This window comes from Capricornis sumatraensis, chromosome 18 (genome assembly GCF_032405125.1).
Source record: "Capricornis sumatraensis isolate serow.1 chromosome 18, serow.2, whole genome shotgun sequence".
Lineage (NCBI taxonomy): Eukaryota > Metazoa > Chordata > Mammalia > Artiodactyla > Bovidae > Capricornis > Capricornis sumatraensis.
This window is the reverse complement of record NC_091086.1, coordinates 46,828,236-46,851,854: the sequence shown is the minus strand read 5'-3', so window position 1 is coordinate 46,851,854 and position 23,619 is coordinate 46,828,236. Positions and strand designations below refer to the sequence as shown.

At 41.9% G+C, this 23,619-nt stretch overlaps 1 protein-coding gene across 2 annotated transcripts in view; it reads right to left on the bottom strand.

Annotated features, from left to right (window-relative positions):
* ADAMTS12 (ADAM metallopeptidase with thrombospondin type 1 motif 12) overlaps positions 1-23,619 on the bottom strand; it is a 374,380-nt gene that overhangs the window by 43,910 nt on the left and 306,851 nt on the right. For both annotated transcript variants that reach the window (XM_068990670.1, XM_068990671.1), the window contains 2 exons: positions 21,632-21,842; positions 4,585-5,721 (listed from right to left, as the gene is read on the bottom strand). In XM_068990670.1, the coding sequence (XP_068846771.1) occupies positions 4,585-5,721; positions 21,632-21,842 (1,348 nt within the window). The remainder of the gene's footprint in view (positions 1-4,584; positions 5,722-21,631; positions 21,843-23,619) is intronic.

Sequence of the window (23,619 nt, the reverse complement as noted above, 5' to 3'; positions counted from 1 at the left end):
TCCCTGGGATTCTCCACGCAAGAATACTGGAGTGGGTTGCTATTTCCTTCTCTAATGCATGAAAGTGAAAAGTGAAAGTGAAGTCGGTCAGTCGTGTCCAACTCCTAGCGACCCCATGGACTGCAGCCCACCAGGCTCCTCCGTCCATGGGATTTTCCAGGCAAGAGTACTGGAGTGGGGTGCCATTGGCTTCTTCGAAAAACCTCTGCAGTCTGGGCCAACTCCCTTTTTCCAGCCAAACTGCCTAGATTAATAGTTCCCAACAGCTCCACCATGGTTGCCAAATATTGGGTGAGCTAGGATGTACTCAATAAGGCAGTTTATTTCTGTCAAAGTCAAAGGATGACAGGAGATAGAATTAATTCTTTGTATCGTGATTGCCTATAGTCAGAATGTTTCAATTAACCTCTGGGCTTACACAGTCATTGGAGTTGATAGGTACTTCTATTTAGGTTTACTCTGTTTGAATATAATAACTTCTCACTAGATCAATTAACACTTGTCAGTTAATTAACATATATTAAATATCCTCAGGACAAAAGCATTAAAACACATTTACATAAGAGGATGGGAAAGGAAACTAATTTCTAGGTCATTCAAAGCTACTTTTTAATGAAACTTTTGTAATGTATTATTCTGTGGACTGAGAAGAGCTGTCCATCTTTATTAACACTCCTAATGTGAGGACTGTTTCATCTGAAAGGGTCTCTCCTTTAGGCTGTACTTTAGTGTCTCCTTCCATTTCAATATTATAAATGTTCCCCCAAAAGTCACCAGTGACTTGCTCATTGTAAGATCCACTAGGTCCACTGTGAGTTCTCACGTTGCTTGATGTCCATGGCACCACACCTCTTGATTTGAGTCTTAATTAGTAGACTGTTCCTTACTAGTCTTTCACATGTGACCTCTTTGTCAGCCAGCTGCTTAAAATGTTGGGGTTTTTCCCCAGAGTCCCATCCTTAGGCCACTCCTGTTTGCAGCCTACAGGTTGTACTTGGATGACCTCTCTCACTTCCAAGGTTTGAACTTCTCCCTGAACTTCTCTCATGGCTACCAAATGCCATCTCCAGTTTTCACCACTCTCAAGAACCTCAGATAAATATACACAAATATCTTCTGGTTATCCTTTGGATAGCCCAGAGGTCCTGCCAACTAAACTCGGTCTATAACTGGACTCATCATCCTTTCTTCGTCTCTGCTGAAACTCACTCTTTCTGTGCATTGTATGATATCTCAGTTAATGGGAACACCACCCATTGGCTACCCAAGATTTCAATGGAATAGTCATGCAGACTCCTCCACACCTCTCTTCTCCTCACATTCCACATCCAATTATTCAGAGTCCTACTGATTTTAAGTTCCCCATGCCTCCTGAATTTATCTTTCCCCCTTCATCCCAAGCATTCTTGTCACAGTTCTCATTCCTCATCTAGACTACTGCAGTATCCTCCCAACATGTCATATCCCTCATCCTCACCGCTTCCGGAACGGGCTACCTAAAACACACAGTGGGCCATGTCTTTCAGTGGCAGAGACTGCTAGATCCTCACTGCAGTCCTTTTTCCTCATCCTCCTGGGCATTCAACTAGATTATGTTTTCTATCCATTTTGCACTTTGCTTGGGTCAAATGACTGAGTTCTAGACAGTGGAACATGAGCAAAAGTGAAAAATGCCCCCTTCTAGGTTTGGCCCATAAAATCTCCCGCGGGAGAGCCTCTGTGCTCTTTTCCTTCCTGACTGTGACTAGGATGGTGACCCCAGGGCCAATTTGAAGATGGGAGGATGGGAGAGCCATTGTCAGACTGGAGTCTCAAAGAACTGTTACGTGGGTCAGAGCCTCATTCTCTACTGCTACCACTGGAGACACGGAATTACCATGTATTGTTATGTGCGTGAGAAATCAACTTCCATTTTGGTGAACCGTAACTTGTTTGGCTCTATTTGTTAACAACAGCCTACCTCTCATGTGTGCATCTGTGTGTGACTTCTAAGTATACACACAGATTGTGCATATGCCATTATGTACAATATATCATTCATACTTTATTCTGATATTGATACCATATGCATGCCTTTCATCTAGTCATTCACCCCTTGTTTGTCCTACCTCATATTTTTCTCGAGACCCACGGTGTCTTTAACAGAAGGTGCTTTCAGACTTCATCTCCATTGACTAACAAAATCCTAAAAATTAACAGGTAGCCTCTGTTTCCATACCTTGTTCTCTTTGTTGTTGAATTTAGACCAGACTGTTTTGTTGGATAGAGGACAATGAGCCTATTTAAGTTCTTTAGGGGTGACCCATGTTTTTGAAAGGAAAAATACCTTTTGAGGGTACTATGTGAAATGATATCATTCATAAAACCTACACAGTACATTTTTATTTCAAATATCTAGGCTGGCTGAATCCACTTCAGTGACGATTTGCTCCTGTGAACTCAAAAATAACCACAGGCCCTCAATGTTATTCGAAAGCACCTTCTTATGAACCATGTGATTTTCTCATCTGTCTACCCAGGGTTACCACATAACTGGCATTATTTTTATGGATCATATGATCAAAGAAGAAACAAATATAACAGAAGGTAGAGAGAGTGGTGAGGTTTCTGATTGTAAAGCAACGGATCATAGGCTATGAAGTCCATCTGCTTAGGTTCAGATCTCTGCCGTGTGTGTGTGTGTGTGTGTGTGTGTGATTCTGGCTAGTTTTCACCTTTCAGCTCTTCCTCATCTCAACAATGGGAGCCATATTACCAATCTCCTTGGGCAGTGCAGAGAATTAGCATAAAGTCATTCTATAAAGCATGGCACACACTTCATACGTATTCACTGTCAATGTCCCCCTCATCATTAAGAGCCCAATTAGACTTTGCTAACATTGGAAAAGACCCTGATGCTGGGAAAGATTGGGGGAGGAGGAGAAGGGGACGACAGAGGATGAGATGGCTGGATGGCATCACCAACTCAATGGACATGAGTTTGAGTAAACTCCGGGAGTTGCTGATGGACAGGGAGGCCTGGCGTGCTGCGATTCATGGGGTCACAAAGAGTCGGACATGACTGAGCAACTGAACTGAACTGAACGGAAAGAAATCTGACCAAAATGTCAGGGATCTGAGACTCATTCCTCTCCTTTTCTGAACAAATTGGATTACTCTAAGCCTGGAAATCTTTTTTGTCCTCCTGAAACTGGATTTTTTACTTGCAAAAGGAGATAATAAGATGATGCTCCATTGACAGAAAATGTAATGAACATGATTTCACTTTAGAAATCAAAATAGATCAACGTGAGAGCATAGTTTGAATGCAAATTAAAAAATTTGAAAGGTTGCATATACCTACTCTTTGCCAGTATAGTCAATTTTGGGACCAGTGATGCTGACTAATTCATACAACAGAATTTAAACTTGTCAGCTGCTGCTAAAATTCACTAGAGAGCCTGCGGATTAGAGTGGAAAGATTTAGAAGGCTCATCTTCCAATTGACATGTCTATAGACAAGTCACTTAACTGTTAAAAATCTTAGTTTCTGTAATTGTAAATTGGTATAAATGGAGTGCTTACCTGCTCCCCAGGACTATGAAAAGGAGAAAATAGGAGACTACATATGAAAGTGGTTTGGAAATTAACAGCTTTGTAAATTAAATGTATTGTTATTTTTACATTAGCTGTTAATACTTCTTTTTAGCTAGGGAGATGAGTCATGCATCGTCATAAAAATTGCTGAATGATTTGAACATGTGATTATTTTGCCACAAAGTTCTCTTTTCAGTTGTCAATTTATTTTTAGCAAGTTCAAATACTGTACATTCAAAATGCAAATGGGTGAAAAATGATTGTGATGCTTCAAAGGATGCAATTAGTTCTAGAAATGGAGAAACAAATATCTAGCCAAATTCCTGAAGCCTGAAAACAAGAACCAATGTTTTGCCATCATGTTTATTTTCTTCTTACTCTATGAGTCAAAATAGTTTTTTTCAAAAGAATTTTTTTTAATACAAGCAAACACTGAGTCCAAAAAAAAAAAAGAAAGAAAGAAATCGTTAATAAAGTAAGCATAGAATTCTTTTAAAGAAGTTTGCTTTAGATTTCTATTCCAATTGTGACTACTTGATAGTTTTAAACCAGATTCTCAACATTGGCTTTCTGAATGAAATGGGAACTCAGGTCCTCCCACAGGTTTCTTTGAATCCTATGGATTCTCTGGTCCTTCATCATAGGATGTTTACAGTTTGTAGCTGGAAGTGACATTGGAGAAAAGAGGTGATTTGTACTAGCTTCACTGTTCTGTAGATCAAAAGCAGGTTCAGAGAGGCAGACTGAATTCTCTACTATCACACAACTAGCTGGCTCAGGTCTCCTGATTCAGTTCTAGGTTCTCCTCACTCTATCTCACTACATTTGTTCTCTTTCCCTGGACTTTTTTTTTTTTTTTTTTTTTTTGGAGTTAGATGAAGAGGGAGATGAGGGCATGGATCTGATTGCTTCATTTTTTTCAAGTCCATTTGGAAATCTGCACAGAAATGCAACACTCCTAGCTAATTCCATATAGAATCAGGTTTGGGTAAGAAACAGAACTCTTACCTCACTCCAGTTTCCAACAATCCAGTAGGCAGGGCTGTGTCCCATCGAGAGCTGCTTATAATCCGAGGCATTCAGCAAAAATCCCTCAGCCATCAGACTTGTTGCATCTTCCTTGGTCAGGACTGGTCCAGAACTCTGTGTTAGATTCATGTTGCTTGGAAGTTCTGAGGGGTGAGGGTTTACTGGCTTTTTGGAATATGCTGGCTGGTGGTCCACAGGGAGTGGAGTATTAGCTGGCTTTTCAGTGACCGTCCCTTCAGCTCTGGATGCTCCATTTTTGAGAGTAATGGGCCTTTGGCTGGGTACCAGTCCTTCTGATACTGTGCTAAAGGGTGGCCATAGAGATGTCCCCCCAAGATAAGGTGTTGGTGGAGGTCCAAGTGGTATTTCAATACTTCTTTCCCCCGGAGCATCATTTCCAGGTACTCTGATCTTGGTCCATGTCACAGAGTTGTTCTCATTTTTTTCCTCAGATGGTTCACTGCCTTCCCCTGAGCCACTGTGAATCTCCATTTCTGGCTCTTTGGTCAAGGGACTGTAAAACGAAGTCACCTGCCAAGTCACAGCATTGCTGGAAGTAGACAAGTCAGAACCACTCGTCGTCGTGATGACAAGGTCTCCCTCTGAGGTAGGACCAGTGTCGGGATTGGAAACATTCTCTTCATTTGGCTGGATGCTCAAAGACCAGGAAGTGAGGATGGGCTGGGAAGTACTTCCAGTGGAAATGACATTATGGGTGTCCAGTTCAGTTTGGATTGGACTATTCTGCCCCTGCTTCCCATCAAGGTCTCCTCCTTTGGAGGCTATGGTAGGATCAGGGATGTTAATTGTCGGAGTGCTTGTGCTCAGAGGCCCAGGCACTGTGGGTGTAGTCAGGACCCCGGGACTGGGTGTAGTCAGCGTCCTAGGACTAGGTGTAGTTGGAGGGACAGGCTTCAAGGGGTCAGGTGTCAGTAGATTTTTCCCACTGAAAATCGTGCCTCTGTTGGGCTTCAGGATTCTCCGGCTAGACGGGCACTGCTGGAGGCCACAGAGAGCTCTGCTGTTGGGTTTCCTTGTCATGTCGCAGGGCTCATCGTGGTTCTTGGCACACGTGACACTGCGAATCCGTACTCCACCACCACAGGAGACAGAGCACTGGGAAAGAGAGAAGGCTGTTAGTCCAGTGGGAAAGACATGTTGGTTCTCATGCTGATTTACAGCAAATCGGGACAGGCCCAGTAGAAACGGAACTGTGCGGCTAAAATCATTTCCTATCTTCGTATTTGGCTTCTCTGCAATTTCAGTTTCCCATAGAAATATGTATCTTGGGGAGACCAGCTGGGGCTCAGGACTAACAATCTACCCTTCACAAACTGAAAAGGCAAAACATGACATGGGAAAACTGAAGTCTTTCTGGGCCAGAACTATTGGATAGTGGATCCGCAAAGAGTGCAGTGATTTAAACAATCACCTGATTTTTCAAAAGAGATAGGAATATTATTTTCCCTAAGGTTTCAGTGCTATTAAAGTGTTTATGTATTTTCTAGAATCTATTAATTTTATGATAATCAGCCTGTCCCTTTATCTTCATATAAGTCACACAGCCTCACTCAGGTATCCTAAGCTCCATTTTCTTGCTTGTTGTCAGATGGACTCAGATTAAAATCTAGACAGTCCGTGTATGCAAAACATGTAGATGACTCCAGGACCTTTTATGAAATTTAGAGGTGGGAAGTTAATCAAAGGTGGGGAGATACCCTGTCCAAAGAGATAGGGGAGTCCTGGAGCGTGGTGTCGATATATGGATGTTGTGGCGGGCGCCTCTCCATAGTGGTCCTTCCAGGGCATGCAAAGCACGGATGGCTAGACTGCCTTAGAAGGAATCCTAACAGGACAGTCACTTCTCAGGATTCGTGGTAAAGATCTCTTTGCAACTCCATGGACCACAGGTCACCAGGTTCCTCTGTCCATGGGATTCTCCAGGCAAGAATACTGGAGTGGGTTGCCATGTCCTTCTCCAGGGGATCTTCCCGACCCAGGGATCGAATGTGCATCTCTTGCATCTCCTGCATTGGCCGGTGGGCTCTTTACCACTAGCACCACCTGGGAAGCCCAAACCATGCAGAGTACATAGTTGTGATCAACACATAATACTAGATTTCTCAATATTTTATTTTTAAATCACATTTTTACCCAACTGCTCCATTTTGAGCTTTCTTTTCCAATGATAGGTTAAAGTATCTACTGAATAGTTGGTTCTTGAACATGGACTGTCCAGGAGTTTGTGTTGGCTGGTTCACATTTGTCTGTCTTACCTCTCTGACCCTAACATAGGTTTCTAGAAGATGGGGACTACATAATGTTTCCTGGATTTCAAAGGGCTTCACAGCCATTATTTTGTGTGATACCCTGTGAATATCAGCCCTGTGAGATCTATACAGCTGTGAGATTTACAAGACTGGAATTATTATTCCATCTCTTATAAGAGAGGAAGCTGACAGTCAGGAACCCGCTTGAAAGGTTGCAAGTCAGTGGAAGAGGAGTAAAAATTGGATTAATTCCATGACTCTCCTGATCCACAAAAAAAAAAACCAAACAAACCTAGCACAGCATGGTGGACAAGCAATTTGTCTTCTGAATTCACTTATTGACTTGATCAAACTTTTGATTTTTGAAAAGTTACCCAAAGGCAGAAACTGTCTTTTATTCATAAGTGAACTCTAGGATATTTCTTGGGATACAATGATCACTTACTACATATTTATTAAGCGACTATTCTACCTGGAAAATAATCAGGAATGGGAATATTCTTCTCCCTGGGAGCTTATGCATTTTTCACTTTGAGTTTTTCTTGCCTTCTCAGATCCTACTTTCAAGTTCCTCTGTATTGGAAAATAAATTTCTCCTTAATTTTGTTCCAATCCAGCATAATCACTCACTGATATATGATAATTCTCTTGAAATCAGCATTTTTGAAAAGCAGGAGATGCGTGTGAGTACAGAAGACTGTGTTGCTCAGGGAATGTTTAACTGCAGAGCTGGGTCAACAAATAAAGCTGTAGTGCTTCCCAGGTGGTGCTAGTGGCAAAGGACCCACCTGCCAATCCAGAAGACATAAGAGATGCAGGTTCAGTCCCTGGGTTGGGAAGATCCCCTGCAGGAGGGCATGGCAACCCACTCCAGTATCCTTGCTGGGGAAATCCCAGGGCCAGAGAGTCTGGGGGGCTACAGTCCATGGGGTCGCAAAGAGTCAGACACAACTGAAGCTGTGAGATTAAGATGTCAACAAACACTTAAACAACCAGCTCGAAGACTGAACTTCCAAGTTTGTTTTCATATAATAGTATTAATCTTTGGACTTCCCTGGTAGCTCAGATGGTAAAGAATCTGCCTACAATGCAGGAAACCTGGATTTGATCCCTGAGTCAAGAAGATCCTCTGGAGAAGGGAATGGCAACCCACTCCAGTATTCTTGCCTGGGAAATTCCATGGACATTGGAGCCTAGTGGGCTACAGTTCATGGAGTCGCAAAAAGTCAGCCATGACTGAGCAACTAACACTTTCATGCTTGGGGGAACAGTGCTTCATAGACCAAGAAATGCACACTTATTTCCAACTAAATGGAGACTACCAATAAAGCTCTTAAAACCCTGCAGTGAGGAAATGGTCTCTTCTAGCATCTTCTATGACACTTCATTTTAAAGCCTGGAAAGGGCAGGCTGTGGGTGTTTATTTTTCTGGCTCGCTATAATGTTTCTGCTTTTCTTGTGTATGAAGAGACTTTATGCTGCATTCATTTGAGTCATCTTGAGTCACTTCTCCACTTGCTACGTTCTGATCTGAACTCTCAGGGTTTTCAAATCTCCACTTTGTAAAAAACTGTATCAGTCTAAGTAAATAATCCTCTGTGTATGCCTGAACATATTTCCATGCTGGCTGCCTCAGACAGGCTTCAATTTGAGAACTGATTCGTAAATTAGGACCCTGATAACCCTAATACCAAGCAGGTGTACCCTGCCTTGCATTTTCTTTCCAAGAAAAGTCTGAGTAGACATATCTAAAAGTAGGAAACTCTGATTTTGTTTTCTTCTCTGTTTGTAACTTTTTTTGGTTTATTTTGATTTGAAACATCTCTAATACCCACAGACTTTACTCTACAACTTTACAAGCATTTTTAAAAATCCAAAAGTTTATGCCTGCCACCCCATGATGAACTATGAAATTAAAAAGTTATAAAACCTGTAAGAAATAGCACCTGATATTCCATTATAAACTCCAGGCATGATGTAGGGACTAAGCTCAGCTTCCTTATCTAGAAACTGAAAGTAATGATAACCTTTCAAGACTGAGGATATATAAGACAACAATCTTAACACAGTGCATAATATATAGGACACAAGTGGGAATTGGAAGGTATTATTATCACTGTTATAATAATAATGCTGAAAATAATAATAGTAATAACAACAAAGGGCATGGGGGTCCCCACTTTCTACTATCCTTCTGAAGCACAGAGTGACACACAGACCTATCTTGCAGGATGCTGTAAAGCAAGCAGCTGAATAAGTAAAGTGGTTGCAGGCACCAGTCTAGAAGATACTATGAGACACATATTCCCATTGGTTTCTTGCTGGATTTTTTTTTTTTTTTTTGGATTTGGGTTTCCTAGGGCTAATAGATATGTTTTTATTTCTAATTTTACAAATTATAAGTATTAAATAATCTTATTCACTATGAATTTGTTCAGCTTAAAAGAATAAAGCAGGACTAAATAATTGCTATCTAGATGGTTATTTAATTAAAACACATTAGATTTTGGTCTTTCAAAACAGAAGATTATTCTAGAACAGAAACACTAAAGTCGCAGCCCAAGAGGTACCTGTGGCCCACTGACATGTATTCTTTGGTCTGGTCAACCTCAAAAGAAACAAGCAAATAACAAAATACAATTATCGAATTAGCAGGCAACATTTTAAAGTGAGAAGATTCCATATTAAAACTCCAGGTTTTTTAGCTTCTCTTGAAAAAGCAGATAATCTGTAACTATGGACCCCATTCCCAACTGGCAACTCAAAAACTTCATGAACAGATACCGGGTCTGGGGGAGTTTACATGTTTCTTTACCTACCATTCAAACCCATCCACTCTCCTCACCCAGCAGACATGGCATCTTTCAAATAATCGATGCTCGCCATTCCTTCGCACTGGGGCATAGTACGTCCAGTGAGACAGTCAGCGTGAACTGTCTACTGTGTATACTGAGCCTCAAAACTCAGGTGCCTTTGCTCACAGTCGCAGCAGAACAAGTGGCACTGTTTTGTATTCAGCCCACACACTTCCCAGTACATCTTCCAACTGTGTTTATCTCCTTAGGAGCTGTCAAGCCCTTCAGATGAGACAAATGCAGGACACAGTGCCACACTTAGAACTCATCTCAATTGCTACTTTCAGGATCCTCAAAACCAGTTTCTGTGATGATTACCTTACGCCCTTGCCTTATAATTTTGAACTCTGTACCAGGCAAACAGTTTGTTAATCTGTGAGTGTCCTCCCTGCAAGTTATCTTGCCCTCACTCAGAATTAAGGCCTCTGGGGGGAGCCCGCCGAGAAAGAAGTTTGCTGCTAAATTAGTCAACTCGACCCACCAGAGGGGCACTGTGGGGGAGGGGCCCCTCAATTGACTCAAGAGCTGTCATGCTAAGAGAGAGTTTATTCAAAAACACAGCTGGGGTTTATTAGAGAGGCTGGGTTAAAGGGATGAGTAGGGAAACAGTCAATACATAGTCTCAGGAAGTGATAAATGAATGATTGGTTGTTGCTGTCCAGTTGATCAATCATGTCCAACTCTGTGACCCCATGCACTGCAGCATGTGAGGATTCCCTGTCCTTCACTAACTGCTGGAGTTTGTTCAAACTCATGTCCACTGAGTCGGTGATGCCATCCAACCATCTTATCCTCTGTCATCCCCTTCTCCTCTTGCCCTCATTCTTTCCCAGCATCAAAGTCTTTTCCAATGAGTCGGCTGTTCCCATCAGGTGGCCAAAGTATTGGAGCTTCAGCTTCACCATTAGTCCTTCCAATCTCATACTAAAATCATTTTGAAAGTAAGTGATCTATCACAGGTTGAACTGTGTCCCCTCCAAAAGACAGAGTCTTAACTCCTGGTCCCCCGCTTCCCTTGTGCCTCAGAATGTGGTCTTATCTGGAGATGCTGTCTTTACAGAGGAAATCAAGGTAAATCGAGGTCACTAGGGTGGCCCTAATCCAGTATGACCATTGTCCTCCTGAAAAGGGTAAATCTGGATGCAGAGACGCACATATAGAGACACGTGCAGATGAAAGCGGAGGTGATGGTGAGGCATCCATAAACCAAGAGACACCAAAGAATGTGAGCAAAGCATCAGAGGTCAGGAGAGAAGCATGGAAAAACTTGTCTCACAGCCCTCCTGTGTGCATGCGTGCAAAGTTACTTCAGTCACGTCTGACTCTGAGACGCCACGGACTGTAGCCCGCCAGCCTCCTCTGTCCATGGGATTTTCCAGGAAAGAACACTGGAGTGGGTTGCTGTGCCCTCCTGCAGGGGATCTTCCTGACCCAGGGACTGAACACATGTTTCTTATGTCCCCTGCATTGGCAGGTGGGTTCTTTACCACTAGCGCCACCTGGGAATCCTCAGGAGGGATCAACTCTGCGGACACCTTACTCCTAGACTTCCAGTTATTGTGAATGAAACATGCTGCCCGTCATGGCAGTAAAGAAAGGATGCTGTCGTTGTCAAACCCAGCCAGCCCTGAGGGGACTCAAGAAGGGGAAGAGCAGGGCCCTGACCCAGATAGCTAAGGTGTACATCAGAGGCATGATTTCCGAAAGCCCAGGCTCTTGCATCTTCTCATACATAGAAAAGTGCTAAATTCATTAACTTGAGATATCTGGTTTTCTTTAATTAATGATAATCTTTAGATATGAGGCCCTATAGCTCAGGAGTTACAGCAACTGGTCTTGTAAACCAGGGGTCGTGAGTTCATATCTCGCTGGGGCCTGCTGAGTTCCAACTACCTGGTCTTTGTCGCAAAAACCTCAATGTCAATCCCAAGCTTCCAATTTACCCCTGCCCCGCCTCTCCCCCTTAACGACCACAAGTTTGTTTTCTACATCTGTGACTCTTTTCCCTTTTGTGCAACACTGTAAGTCAACTATGCATGGTAGGTCACTTCAGTCTAGCTCTTTGCGACCCTACGGACAGTGGTTCACCACGAGATTCTCCAGGCAAGAATACTGGAGTGGGTTGCCATGCCCTCCTCCAGGGGATCTTCCCCACCCAGGGACTAAGCCCGCATCTCTTACATCTCCTGTGTTGGCAGCCGGGTGCTTTACCACAGGCGCCACCGGAGAAACCCCTATACTCTGGCCCCTCCCTTACCTCTCTGGTACAGTCCCTCAGAGCTATCCGAGAGGTTGCATCTCAGGCTTAATGCCTCCCTTTTGTCCACCAAATAAAACATAACTCTTGACTTGGAGGCTGTGCATTTTTTCAGTCAACATTACAAAACTGGTGAGACAGTACATTTCTATTGTTTAAGGTGCCCAGTTTGTGGTCCTTTGTTAAGGCAGCCGGAGCAAGCAAATATACAGCACTGTGGAGAATCAGTGTGACCCCCAACTGGTTTTCTTCAAGTAGCTGTTTCAGACAAGGGTGCTCACATGTGTTCTGTGGGAATCCTGGCAAAGCATGGGCTGCTGGCCTCTGGGAAGAACTGAGATGCTGGCACTTGCAGAGGTGACATGCCGAAAGAGCAGGTGGTCAAGGCTAAAGCATCAGGTGTCCAGTCTCGCATGACTGTCCAGGACCTTGAATGAAACTGGGGAATACTGAGAGGAATTGACTCAGCTGTGTCTTCTTACCTTCTGTGCTGTCTCCCTGCAGTTTTCAGGAACTCCTGTGGCTCTTCATGTGAGTTTTGCATGCCTGTTTTCATTTAACAACAGATAAGCCATGGGCACTTGCTGCACTGCCTTCTGTTTGAAGAGCCAGGAGAGCTTGATCGTGAAACATTTAGTCTATCTGGTAACACGTGGAAGCCAAAACCCATGTGAACAGCTTTGCACTTAATAGATTCTCAGGGGCTGGCCTAATTAATTGTATTTTTTTGTTTGTTTGTATGCTTTGGTCAGGCACAAAGAAAGTAGATTAAAGATCTCTGCAGACCCAGAGCATCTCTGCTTCTGAGGCTGTACCCTAAGGCCCATCCAATATATTAAAAACCATCTCTAGTCTCAAGTGACATATAATCTTTTTCTGTAAAAACAATTTGAAAAGCTGTTTATTCTTTTGCTTTGGAAAACATTTGGTGAGGACCACTCATTTAATTTATGAGTGGCTCTGATTTCTCTGTGATCATTACACATAGTCTGGATTTCCAGCAAAGTGAGAAAAGCCAGTCTACAAATTGTTTCCTAAACAGAATACATTTTTTTATGAACACTGAGAGCTGTCATGTTGTTACATTTTGCAGATGTTTGAGAGCTATATGCCAGAGTTCAGAGTAAAAGCTCTGTTGCCAGCAGTCAAATCCTGGCTCCGTTGCTTAAAGGCTGTGTGACTTTGGACACGCTTCTAAATATCTCTATGCCTCTCTTTCTTTACCAGTGAAATGGGGCTAAGTAGGCCATTGTGTGCTCAGTCGTGTTTGACCCTTTGCGACCCTGTGGGCTGTAGCTCATCAGGCTCCTCTGTCCATGGGATTTTCCAGGCAAGAATACTGGAGTGGGTGGCCATTTCGTCCTCTAGGGGATCTTCCTGACCCAGGGTTCAAACCTGCGCCTCCTGGGTCTCCTGTATTGGTAGGTGGATTCTTTACTACTGAGCCACCTGGTAAGCCTGGTAATACCTACAAAGGTATTTAATATACATACTAAATGCTTGATAATCATTTGTTTTTAATATGTAATTAAATATTGATTTCTGATTTTGCAGTGTCCTTTGCTTTACTGGAGTAACACAGTAGTTTTGGTTTTCAGATTTTAAACACTTTTGTGGGTCCATGAACACCTTGCAGCACTAAGCCATGTGCCGCTGCATAAAGGGCTCTGAGCTCAGAGAGGGAGTTAGATGAAGATGCAGGGGCCAACACACGTTCCCCCTACAGTGTGGAAGGATTCCCTTTTCTCCACACCCGCTCCAGCATTTATGATTTGTAGACTTTTTGATGGTGGCTATTCTGGCCTGTGTGAGGTGATCCGTTATTATAGTTTTGATCTGCATTTCTCTAATAATTAGTGATGTTGAGCATTTTTTCATATCTATATGTCTTCTTTGGAGAAATGTCTATTTAGATATTCTGCCTACTTTTAAAAACTGGATTGTTTGATTTTTTTTTTGCTATAAGAACTACCATATGACCCAGCAACCCCATTCCTTGGCATATACCCAGAGAAAGCCGTAATTCAAAAAGATATATGCACCCCAGTGTTCACTGTGGCACTATTTACAATAGCCAGGACATGGAAGCCAGGACACGTTCATTAACAGAGGAATGGGAAAAGAAGTTAGAGTACATATATGCAGTGGAATATCATAAAAAAGAATGAGGGAATGCCATTTGCAGCAACATGGATGGATGCAGAGATTGTCATACTGAGTGAAGTAAGTCAGAGGAAGACAAATATTATATATTGCTTGTATGTGGCATCTTAAAAACTGGGTACAAATAAACTTACAAAACAGAAATAGAGTCATAGATGTAGAAGGCAAACATGGTTGCCAGGGGCAAGGGTTGAGAGGGGTAAATTGGGAGACTGGGCTTGATACATAAACACTGCTGTGTATGTGTGGGTGTGTGTGCTTAGTCATGTCTGACGCTGCAACCTATGGATCGTAGCCCACCAAGCTCCTCTGTCCATGGGCTTTTCCAGACAAGAATACCGGAGTGCATTGCTATAGCACTGAGAACTCTACTCAGTACTCTGTAATGGCCTATTTGAATAAAGAATCTTAAAAAGAGTTGCGATATATATATGTACAACTGATTCACTTTGCCATACAGGAGACACTAGCACAACACTGTAAATCAACTATACTCCAATAACTGTTGTTGTTGTTTTTTTTTTAAAAAAGAAAATGCAAGGGCCATAGATCCATTCTATCAGGGAACTTGGGTGTCACTGACTGGACAAGGCTTGCAAAGTAAGAGTAACATGGAAAACAGGCCCTTGTCTTCTTTCTTGCCTGATAATAAAGTTCTCATTTAGTGAATGCTCCAGTATTCTTGGTCTTCCCTGGTGGCTCAGCTGGTAAAGAATCCTCCTGCAATTCAGGAGACCTGGGTTCGATCCCTGGGTTGGGACGATCCCCGGGTTGGGACGATCCCTGGAGAAGGGAAAAGCTATCCACTCCAGTATTCTGGCCTGGAGAATTTAATGGACTGTATAGTCCATGGGGTCGCAAAGAGTCGGACACGACTGAGCGACTTTCACTTTCACTTTACTATTTGCTAGGCACTATGTGAAGGGCTCACATGGATTATCATCAAACTTTCTGATAATCCTGTCTTTCTAAATGAGCAAAGGCTGGGAGAGGCTTAATACTAGCTCAGTTACAGCTTGGCACAGCTGGAAAACCTAGGAAAATTACTATCCCAGGAAATCTATTAGTCTAACTGCTGGGAGAAATATGGGAATTAGTGAACTAAAATCAAACTCATAGAGTTCAAGAATTAAGTGAGATATTTAAATAGAGTGGATAGCAGCCAACAAAAGATGGATGACATTCTTATTATTTCCATCTATTCACTTTACTAAAAAATGATTATAGGTATAGAGCTTATTATATGCCAGGTATTCTTATGAGAATTTTAGGAATATTAGCTCATTTCATCCTCATAACTTCCCTAGAGTCCTCAGTTTTAGAGATGGAGGAAACAAATCACAGGAAAATAAAAGTAACCACAGGGGGATTAAATTCACACATCTGATAAGTGGCAAAGCCAGAATTTGGACCTGGTAGAAGGAGGTGCATGCTCTTCACCACTAGACTGGCCACCTCTCAAAAGGCATGTCACTGAAGTGGGGTGTCTAGTGGGAGCCACAGAAACTTTGATACTTATCTTCATTTACAACAGAGCCCCCCTTCTGGACCCTCCAAGCCCAGAAAGTAGGCTGGGCAAAACCAGAATAAGATTCTTGATTCCTGAGATTGGGGGTGGGAGTCGGGTGTCTAGAATATGAACTTAGCGGGGATGGGGCTGGTCACAGGGAGCAGGAAAGCTGTCTTTGGGGGCAGCCACTGACTCTCCCTGGGAAGGGAGAGACCTCCTCCTTCTGGCATCTCCTGGGTCAGGGAGGAGTGGGCCAGCCTGGCACAGATAAGCCCACCCTCCCCTCAGTGGTCTCTTGATAGGAAGGGCATCTCATGGATTTGCCTCTTCTTCTTACCTTGGTCATCCCGGGGAGGACCATTCTACACGCTTCTAAAAGCATCACAGTTGACCTCAGGACAAAATCCAGACCATAAATACTATGTGTAGCAGGAGTCACTATATCATCTTTTTTTCTTTTCCTATTTTGTGGCCCTTTATTTGAAAAAGTAAGTACATATTTTTCTTAATCAGTTGGGTGCAATTGTAGGAAAAATTGCTCCTTTCTTGATTTTATCATTTCTAAGTTTATTGGCTGACTTCTTTTTTAAGGACTTCCCTGGTGGCTCAGATGGTTAAGTGTCTGCCTACAGTGTGGAAGATCCAGGTTCAATCCCTGGGTCAGGAAGGTCTCCTGGAGAAGGAAACAGCAACCCACTCCAGTATTCCTGCCTGGAGAATCCCATGGATGGAGGAACCTAATAGGCTACAGTCCATACGGTCACAAAGAGTTGGACATGACTGAGCGACTTCACTTTCACTTTCTTTTTTAAACCCTGTGTCATCTCCTAAAACATTTCCCAGTATAGAATGTCAAAGACATTCATGCTTCAGCAAAGCTCATTAGAGGGCTAATGTATACAGACATTAGCAAGACAGCAGAGGGGAAAAAAAGGAGGATCCACTCAATGAATATTCTGATGCTGATTTAACTAAAAGCACCTCTCCTGACAACATCTCTAAATGAAGGCAGCAGCTCAGCCTCTCAGTGGAACTGGACACTGGATTCCACATCTGCCATCACTATACTATGCAGTGGCCTCTATTCAGAACAACAGACTCCAGCATTTGTCACTTGGCGCCAACATTTCAGTCCCTTGTTGTCCAGTGAGGCACATTGTTTTGCTCCCCAGAAACAGAAACACAATGAAAAGGACTCCTCAGTCAAATATGTAATTGTGGTCCCTTGAAAAAGCGTGAAGATTCTGGTAATTAGTAAATTCTACATGCCAAGAATTATTAACTGCTTTGGATGCAGCCAACACACTTTTGGTAAACAGTTTAAAGGGACCAGTCACAATACCCCATTCAGCCTTATTTTGACAACACTGTAATTTACAGCAATCGAGGTTGGCAGTGGACTAATAGGTCAGGCCAGCCACAGGCTGTGATTATACCTTCCCAGGAACAGCAGGGAAATACCCTGGCCTGTTATTGATGTGTTCACATGAATCAGTGCAATACCAGCAACACGCCTATATTAGGTTGTAGATGTTTTCTTTGCATGTACACCTTTGTCTTTCTTTTTTGGGGAGTCCTAGCTCTCCCATTTGATTAGCAGTTATTACAATAAAGGAACTATATCTTTTTTTATCTCCACCCAGCTGCTACTGAGAGTATTATATACAGAATTAGAAGCTAAATAAGGGCCTCCCAAGGGGTGCAAATGGTAAAGTGGTGCAGGAGACATAAAGATGCGGGTTCAATCCCTGGATCAGGAAGATCCCCTGGAGGAGGGCATGGCGACCTACTTCAGTAGTCTTGCTTGGAGAATCCTACCGATAGAGGAGCCTGGCAGGCTACAGTCCATAGTGTCACAGAGTTGGACATGACTTAAGTGACTTTTCATGCACGCATGCAGAAGCTACATAAACCTAAATTGTGACTTTGAGCTAATGAAATAGTTTTGGAAATACAGTTATAAAAAATGGTTGTATTCAAATGAGAGTTTTCTGCTTTCAAATAGTTATCTTCAGAGATGGTACCTTTGCTTATACAAAATTTTGAATTTTTTTTTTTAAATAATCATATATTGTCAAATGAACAGTTTTGATATCTGCAGCTGGTCAGGAAAATTCTGCATAGAAACTAAGTGTCACATAGGATCATTCATTCTCAGTGGGGGCAATGAAGACTGGTTCTGGGGTGGAGTGAGTTAAAAAACCTCACCCTCTTTATGTATAAAGCACAGATATATATATAGTACATAAAGAAATACATAGTATATCTGTCCTATGATTATGTATTATATAATTTTTTCATATGAAATGTTCAGAAAGGCAGTTCTCTGGAAATATGAAGTGGATTAATGTTTGTCTAGGGCTGGGGAATGAAGGTAGGGACCTGGGATGATGATTAATGCATGCAGGGTTTATTTAGGAGGTGATAAAAACATTCTTAAATTACTGTGGTAATGACTGTATAACTCTGTGAATATACTGAAGGTCACTTGTTTGTTCACTTTCAATGGGTGAATTTTATGGTATGTGAATTATATCTCAACACACACACAAACCACTTCCCTCCTTGAAAATAAAGTCATGATGGAGGAAGACAATTAGGAAAGAGCCTCTAAAAAGGCACTTAAGGAGTCATTTCCTTCTCCAGGGGATCTTTCTGACCCAGGGATTGAACCCAGGTCTTCTGCATTGCAGGCATATTCTTTACTGTCTGAGCCACCAGGGAAGCCCACTGGGGGGAAAAAAAAATGAGAAACACTGCCTTGGATCAAAAAAGTGAATTTTATCTTAAATCTCTGTATTCCCAGTTCAAACATCCATGATGAGAATTTATCCTCAATTAGCCCAAACAGTTCTTGGGTTAATCCTACCTAAGTCAGGCAATATCCTCTGGGCCTCATCTCTACCAGTAGGTAGAGTCTGGAATTAGTTTTGCTGCCCAGAACCTGGTCTCTAAGAGCAGTGAGGCTGAGAAAAGATTTTAGAAGAGGCACATCTTATGGGAATCAGGAATCATGGCTGCCCTGTAGAAGTCATATTAGAAACAGTCTGTTAAAAACTAAGTTGCTTGAGACTGCTAGAAGACCCTTGAGTCTAACTCAGTGTTGCAGGGTAAGTTCTCAAGGAGACAGACTCTGAGGTGTTTAGCTAGCATGGCTTTTATTAGGAAGTACTCTGGAAATCAACTCCTGTCAGAAAGAGGGGAAGGAAACAGGATACAGCCTAGGGGAGATGGTGCCATGATGCAGGCCTGACAACAGGTTTAGCCAGCCTCAAGAGAAGCTCTGGTCCTGGGATAGCCCTTCAGAGTTGTCCCAACAGCTGAATATAAGGCCTTTACTTCTGAAAATGTGTCTGGTTGGTACATCACAGCATCCTCCCAACTCAGGTACCTGACTTCAGACTATACTACAAAGCTACGGTCATCGAAACAGTATGGCACTGGCACAAAACCACAAATATAGATCAATGGAACCAAACAGAATGTCCAGAGATAAACTCATGCACCTGTGGTCACTTAATCTATGACAAAGGAGGCAAAAATATACACTGGAGAAAAGACAGTCTCTTCAATAAGTAGGGCTGGGAAAACTAGACAGCTACCTGTGAAATAATGAAATTAGAACACTCCCTAATACCATACACAAAAATAAACTCAAAATGGATTAAAGACCCAAATGTAAGGCCAGATACTATAAAACTCTCAGAGAAAAATATAGACAGAATACTTTCTGACAGAAATCATAGCAAGATCTTTTTTGAGCCACCTCTTAGAGTAATGAAAAAATAAATAAATAAATAAACAAATGGGATCTAATTAAACTTAAAAACTTTTGCATAGCAAAAGAAACCATAACCAAAATGAAAAGGCAATCTTCGGAATGGGAGAAAATATTTGCAAATGAAGCAACTGGCAAGGGATTAATTTCCAAAATATATAAACAACTCAGGCATCTCAATATAAAAAAAACCCAATCTAAAAACCTAAATAAATATTTCTCCAAAGAAGACATACAGATGGCCAAAAAACACATGAAAAGATGCTCAACATCACTAATTATTTAAGAAATATGAATCAAAACCTCAATGAGGTATTACCTCACTTGGGTTAGAATGGCCACCATCAAAAAATCTATAAAGAATAAATGCTGGAGAAGATGTAGAGGAAAGGGAACCCTTTTACAGTGTTAGTGGGAATGTAAATTGGTGGATAAACACCAATTTTAAACAAATAATAACAAAAAATAACAAAATAAACAGCTACTATGAAGAACAGTATAGAAATTCCTTAAAAAACTAAAAATAGAACTACCATACAACCCAGCAATTCCATTCTTAGGCATGTATCCAGGGAAAACCAGAATTCAAAAGGGTGCATGCACCCCTATGTTCACTGCAGCACTATTTACACTAGCGGGGACATGGAAGCAACCTAGATGTCCATCAACAGAGGAACAGATAAAGAAGAGATGGCACAGCTATACAATGGAATATTATTCAGCCTTAAAAAGGAATGAAATGATGCCATCTGCAGAGCTGTGGACTGACCTGGAGATTGTCATGCAGAGTGAAGTGAGTCAGAAAGAAGAGAAACAGATATCATGCAGTATTGCTTGTATGTGGATCTACAAAAATGATACAGATGAATTTATTTGCAAAGTAGAAACAGTCACAGATATAGAAAACACACCTATGATTACCAAGAGGGAAGTGGGGTGGGCTGAATCAGGAGACTGGGATTGACATATACACTACTATGCATAAAATAGATAACTAATGAGGACGTACTGCATAACACAGGGAACTCTACTCAGTGCTCTGTGGGGACCTAAATGAGAAGGAAATCTAAAACAGAGTGAATATATGTAGACATGTACCTAATTCACTTTGCTGCACAGCTGAATTCTTCTTTAGATAGTACTTTATAAGCTATGAAAAGCAATAGCATTACTTATAATCAAGAATCACTTTAAACACAAAGGTCTTATCCAAATGGATCAGATTACTCCTTTATCCACCAGACTTAATTCTAATCAACTTCCTGCGGCTTTCTCCTGAATCAAATATTTTCCATTTCTCTGATGGTGAGCCTAAGAGGAATTCTAAGATACTCTGGTCAATAGCAGCATTATTATGGAAACGATGTGGCTTCCCAAGGAAGCTCATAAGAAGTCAACAACCATCAATATATTCTGGCCTGTTGGTTTTAAAAGTCATTTATTTTCTGGTCAATCCTTAGGCCACTGACTGAAATACACATAGGGAAGGAAAGCAAGGCCCCTGGAGACTCCAGCACCCTTGCAGAAAGCAGAGGTCTACTTCTACTACAGACTCTGGTAGCAAAAGTCCTGACAGTTCTAGGTCCCCTGGTGATCCAAAGAAAGTTAAAGCCTGGAAGTATTTCATTGATCTCCTAGCCTGTGGATTTCCAGTCATACTTGGAGAATCAGATCAGATTAACTGTGGGGAAATGCAACACTGGCTGAATTTATGTGGCTAATAGTACACATCTCAAACCTTCATCAGGTCTGAATAGATGGATGATTTGAGAGGCTTCTCCAAGTGGCAAGTACATTGCCTATCATTCCAGTTAGAGTGACTCTGCTTTAGTTTTAGTTTGAAACATAAGTTCCAGTAAATGTCTGGCAAGCCAGCTTTTGGGGTAGGTGGGAGAGCCTTGATTTGTTCCCAATGGTTTAACAACGGACCGGCAAAAATCCTGAAGATTTTTCAATTAGCCTGAGTATGTAAGATCCAGGTCATTCCAGGCAGGTAGATATCTGACCAAATGAGAGAAAGATCTTGTAAGAATGGAAAACAAGCAAGATAGGATACTGGGAGGTGGGAAATGCAGAAAACAGGCCACTGGGCACCTCACCCCTGGTCACTTTGGATTGGTTAATGAGGAGGATGGGTGAGAGGGCTGATGAAGCACAAATAACCCCGGTGTCCCTTTTAACCCCTGGGCTCACCTCACTCCAGTTGCCCACTGTCCAGTCTGATGGACATAGGATGTCTCTGTTGCAGGACACGAGGGTCTTGGGCTTCAGCAGATGCTGGCAGTCTTGAGGAGGGAGAGCCTGCTCATCCGAGCCCATGGTCTGGATGCACAGCACTGTTCGCTTCTTTTCTCCATGGGGCCCACATGTTGCAGAACATGCTTCCCACTCCCCTATCCACCACCTGCAGACACACAGGGACATGTGAGAAAGGATCAGCCCGAGTCGATACACATGCACTTCAACCAATGGCTAGAAATCCAGAGCAGAAATGCTGATTACAGAGTTGGGAGGTCCCTGAAGATGCTTCAGCCCAGTAGAGGGTGCTCTGCAGACAGGGCCACGGCTAGCTTGTTCAATCACAGCTATGGAACTCTGCAGAACACTTGGCGTAAGTACATGATAAGTAAGCATGTCTTTAAATGAAAAAACAATCCTCCCACCAAATCTCCTCTCTTCTCAAACAAGAAAACTGAGGTCCTGTTTTCTCTTGTGAAACCTCAAGCAAGTTTAAGCCTTACTCTCTACATCTGTTGAATGGATGTAACAATATTGACTTTAGTACTGAAGTACTAAATGTACTGAAATACCAATTTATGTACAGTGTATAGTACACAGCCTGACATAATACAAGCTCAATCATTTGTAATTATAATTATTGTTTTAACTGCTGCTATTGACTAAAAGAACCCAATTAGAATCTAAGTCTCCTGGCTCCTAACTGAATATTTTTCTATTTCAATATGATGCACTTAATTAATTTTCAATTATGTAGAAGATGCTCAGTCAGGGGCATTGTCATCATTCTCTCCCTCCTCCATCTCCTTCAGTCTACCTGTGAATATTCTCACTGGTCGCTTTAAAAGAAAGAAGTAGGAAAACAAGAAATGTATTAAATAAGATCTCTTGGTTTTTGTCAGCTCTTCTTGATAAGTTGAATAGTTGAAACTGTTGCCTAAATTAATATTCTGGATTATCTATGGAAAAATGAAGATGTGTGATTTTCCTCTACCTGCTATCATGGTTGATTGCCTCAAGGTTCTAGGATGCGGGGCCCTGTGGTTACACTAAAGTCACTTTTGAAAGTGCCAAGCAACCCTCTTTGGAGCCGTCTCTTTTCCTCCTTCTTCATCATTGTCCAAATCTTTCTCAATATCAAATACAGAACAGGTGTCTTGACCAAGCACACTTTGGGGCACCATTGCTTCGATGTGTAGTCTGCTTATTCATCCCTCCATGCAGGAACAAAATAGAATATTTGTTTTTCATGGGAAAACAGTATAGCATGTGAATTCCTTTATTCTTGACTTTAAGGAAATCTTCTGACCTTCAGATAGTATCAAATTTTAAAGTAGGTTAAACTGTGTACTACTACTTATATCTACAAAATATTAGATTTATTTGAGTAGGACTTCTTTGATTCTCATACTTTTAATCTCTGGTTAAAATACTAGAAGAAAGCTTTTCCTCAATTCTATTATATTCTTCAGCTAATAAGTAATTAAGATTACTTATTTAGTCCCTGGTATTTAACATCTGGCCATCTTGTGAAGATAAAGAGCTAATATTGGGACCATATGATGTGACACCAAATAAATATCCTCTGTGTTAATCTAATTACTCTGTCCTACCTCTGACATTTCTGTGGGAGGCCAGACACACTATCAAATAAATCAAATGCCATTCTGGAAGGGCCTTAATGTGAGCTGACTGAAAGTCCGATTTATCTAGCTACTTACTACAGGGCTTTCAGCTATGTTACTAAAAGGTGATAATAGACTTCCTTGTTTCTCTTTCTGAAGCTGTCTTCACAGACTCCTGGGGACATCTTGCATATGTTTGCTCCTAGTTTAAGGTGAAATCCACCCTCTTTATTTCCCTGCAAAGGTCTTCCAGGCCCAGAACTCAGGAGCTATTGCCAAACTGTTCTCTGTTGTCCAGCTTATTCATTTTGGTGTCTG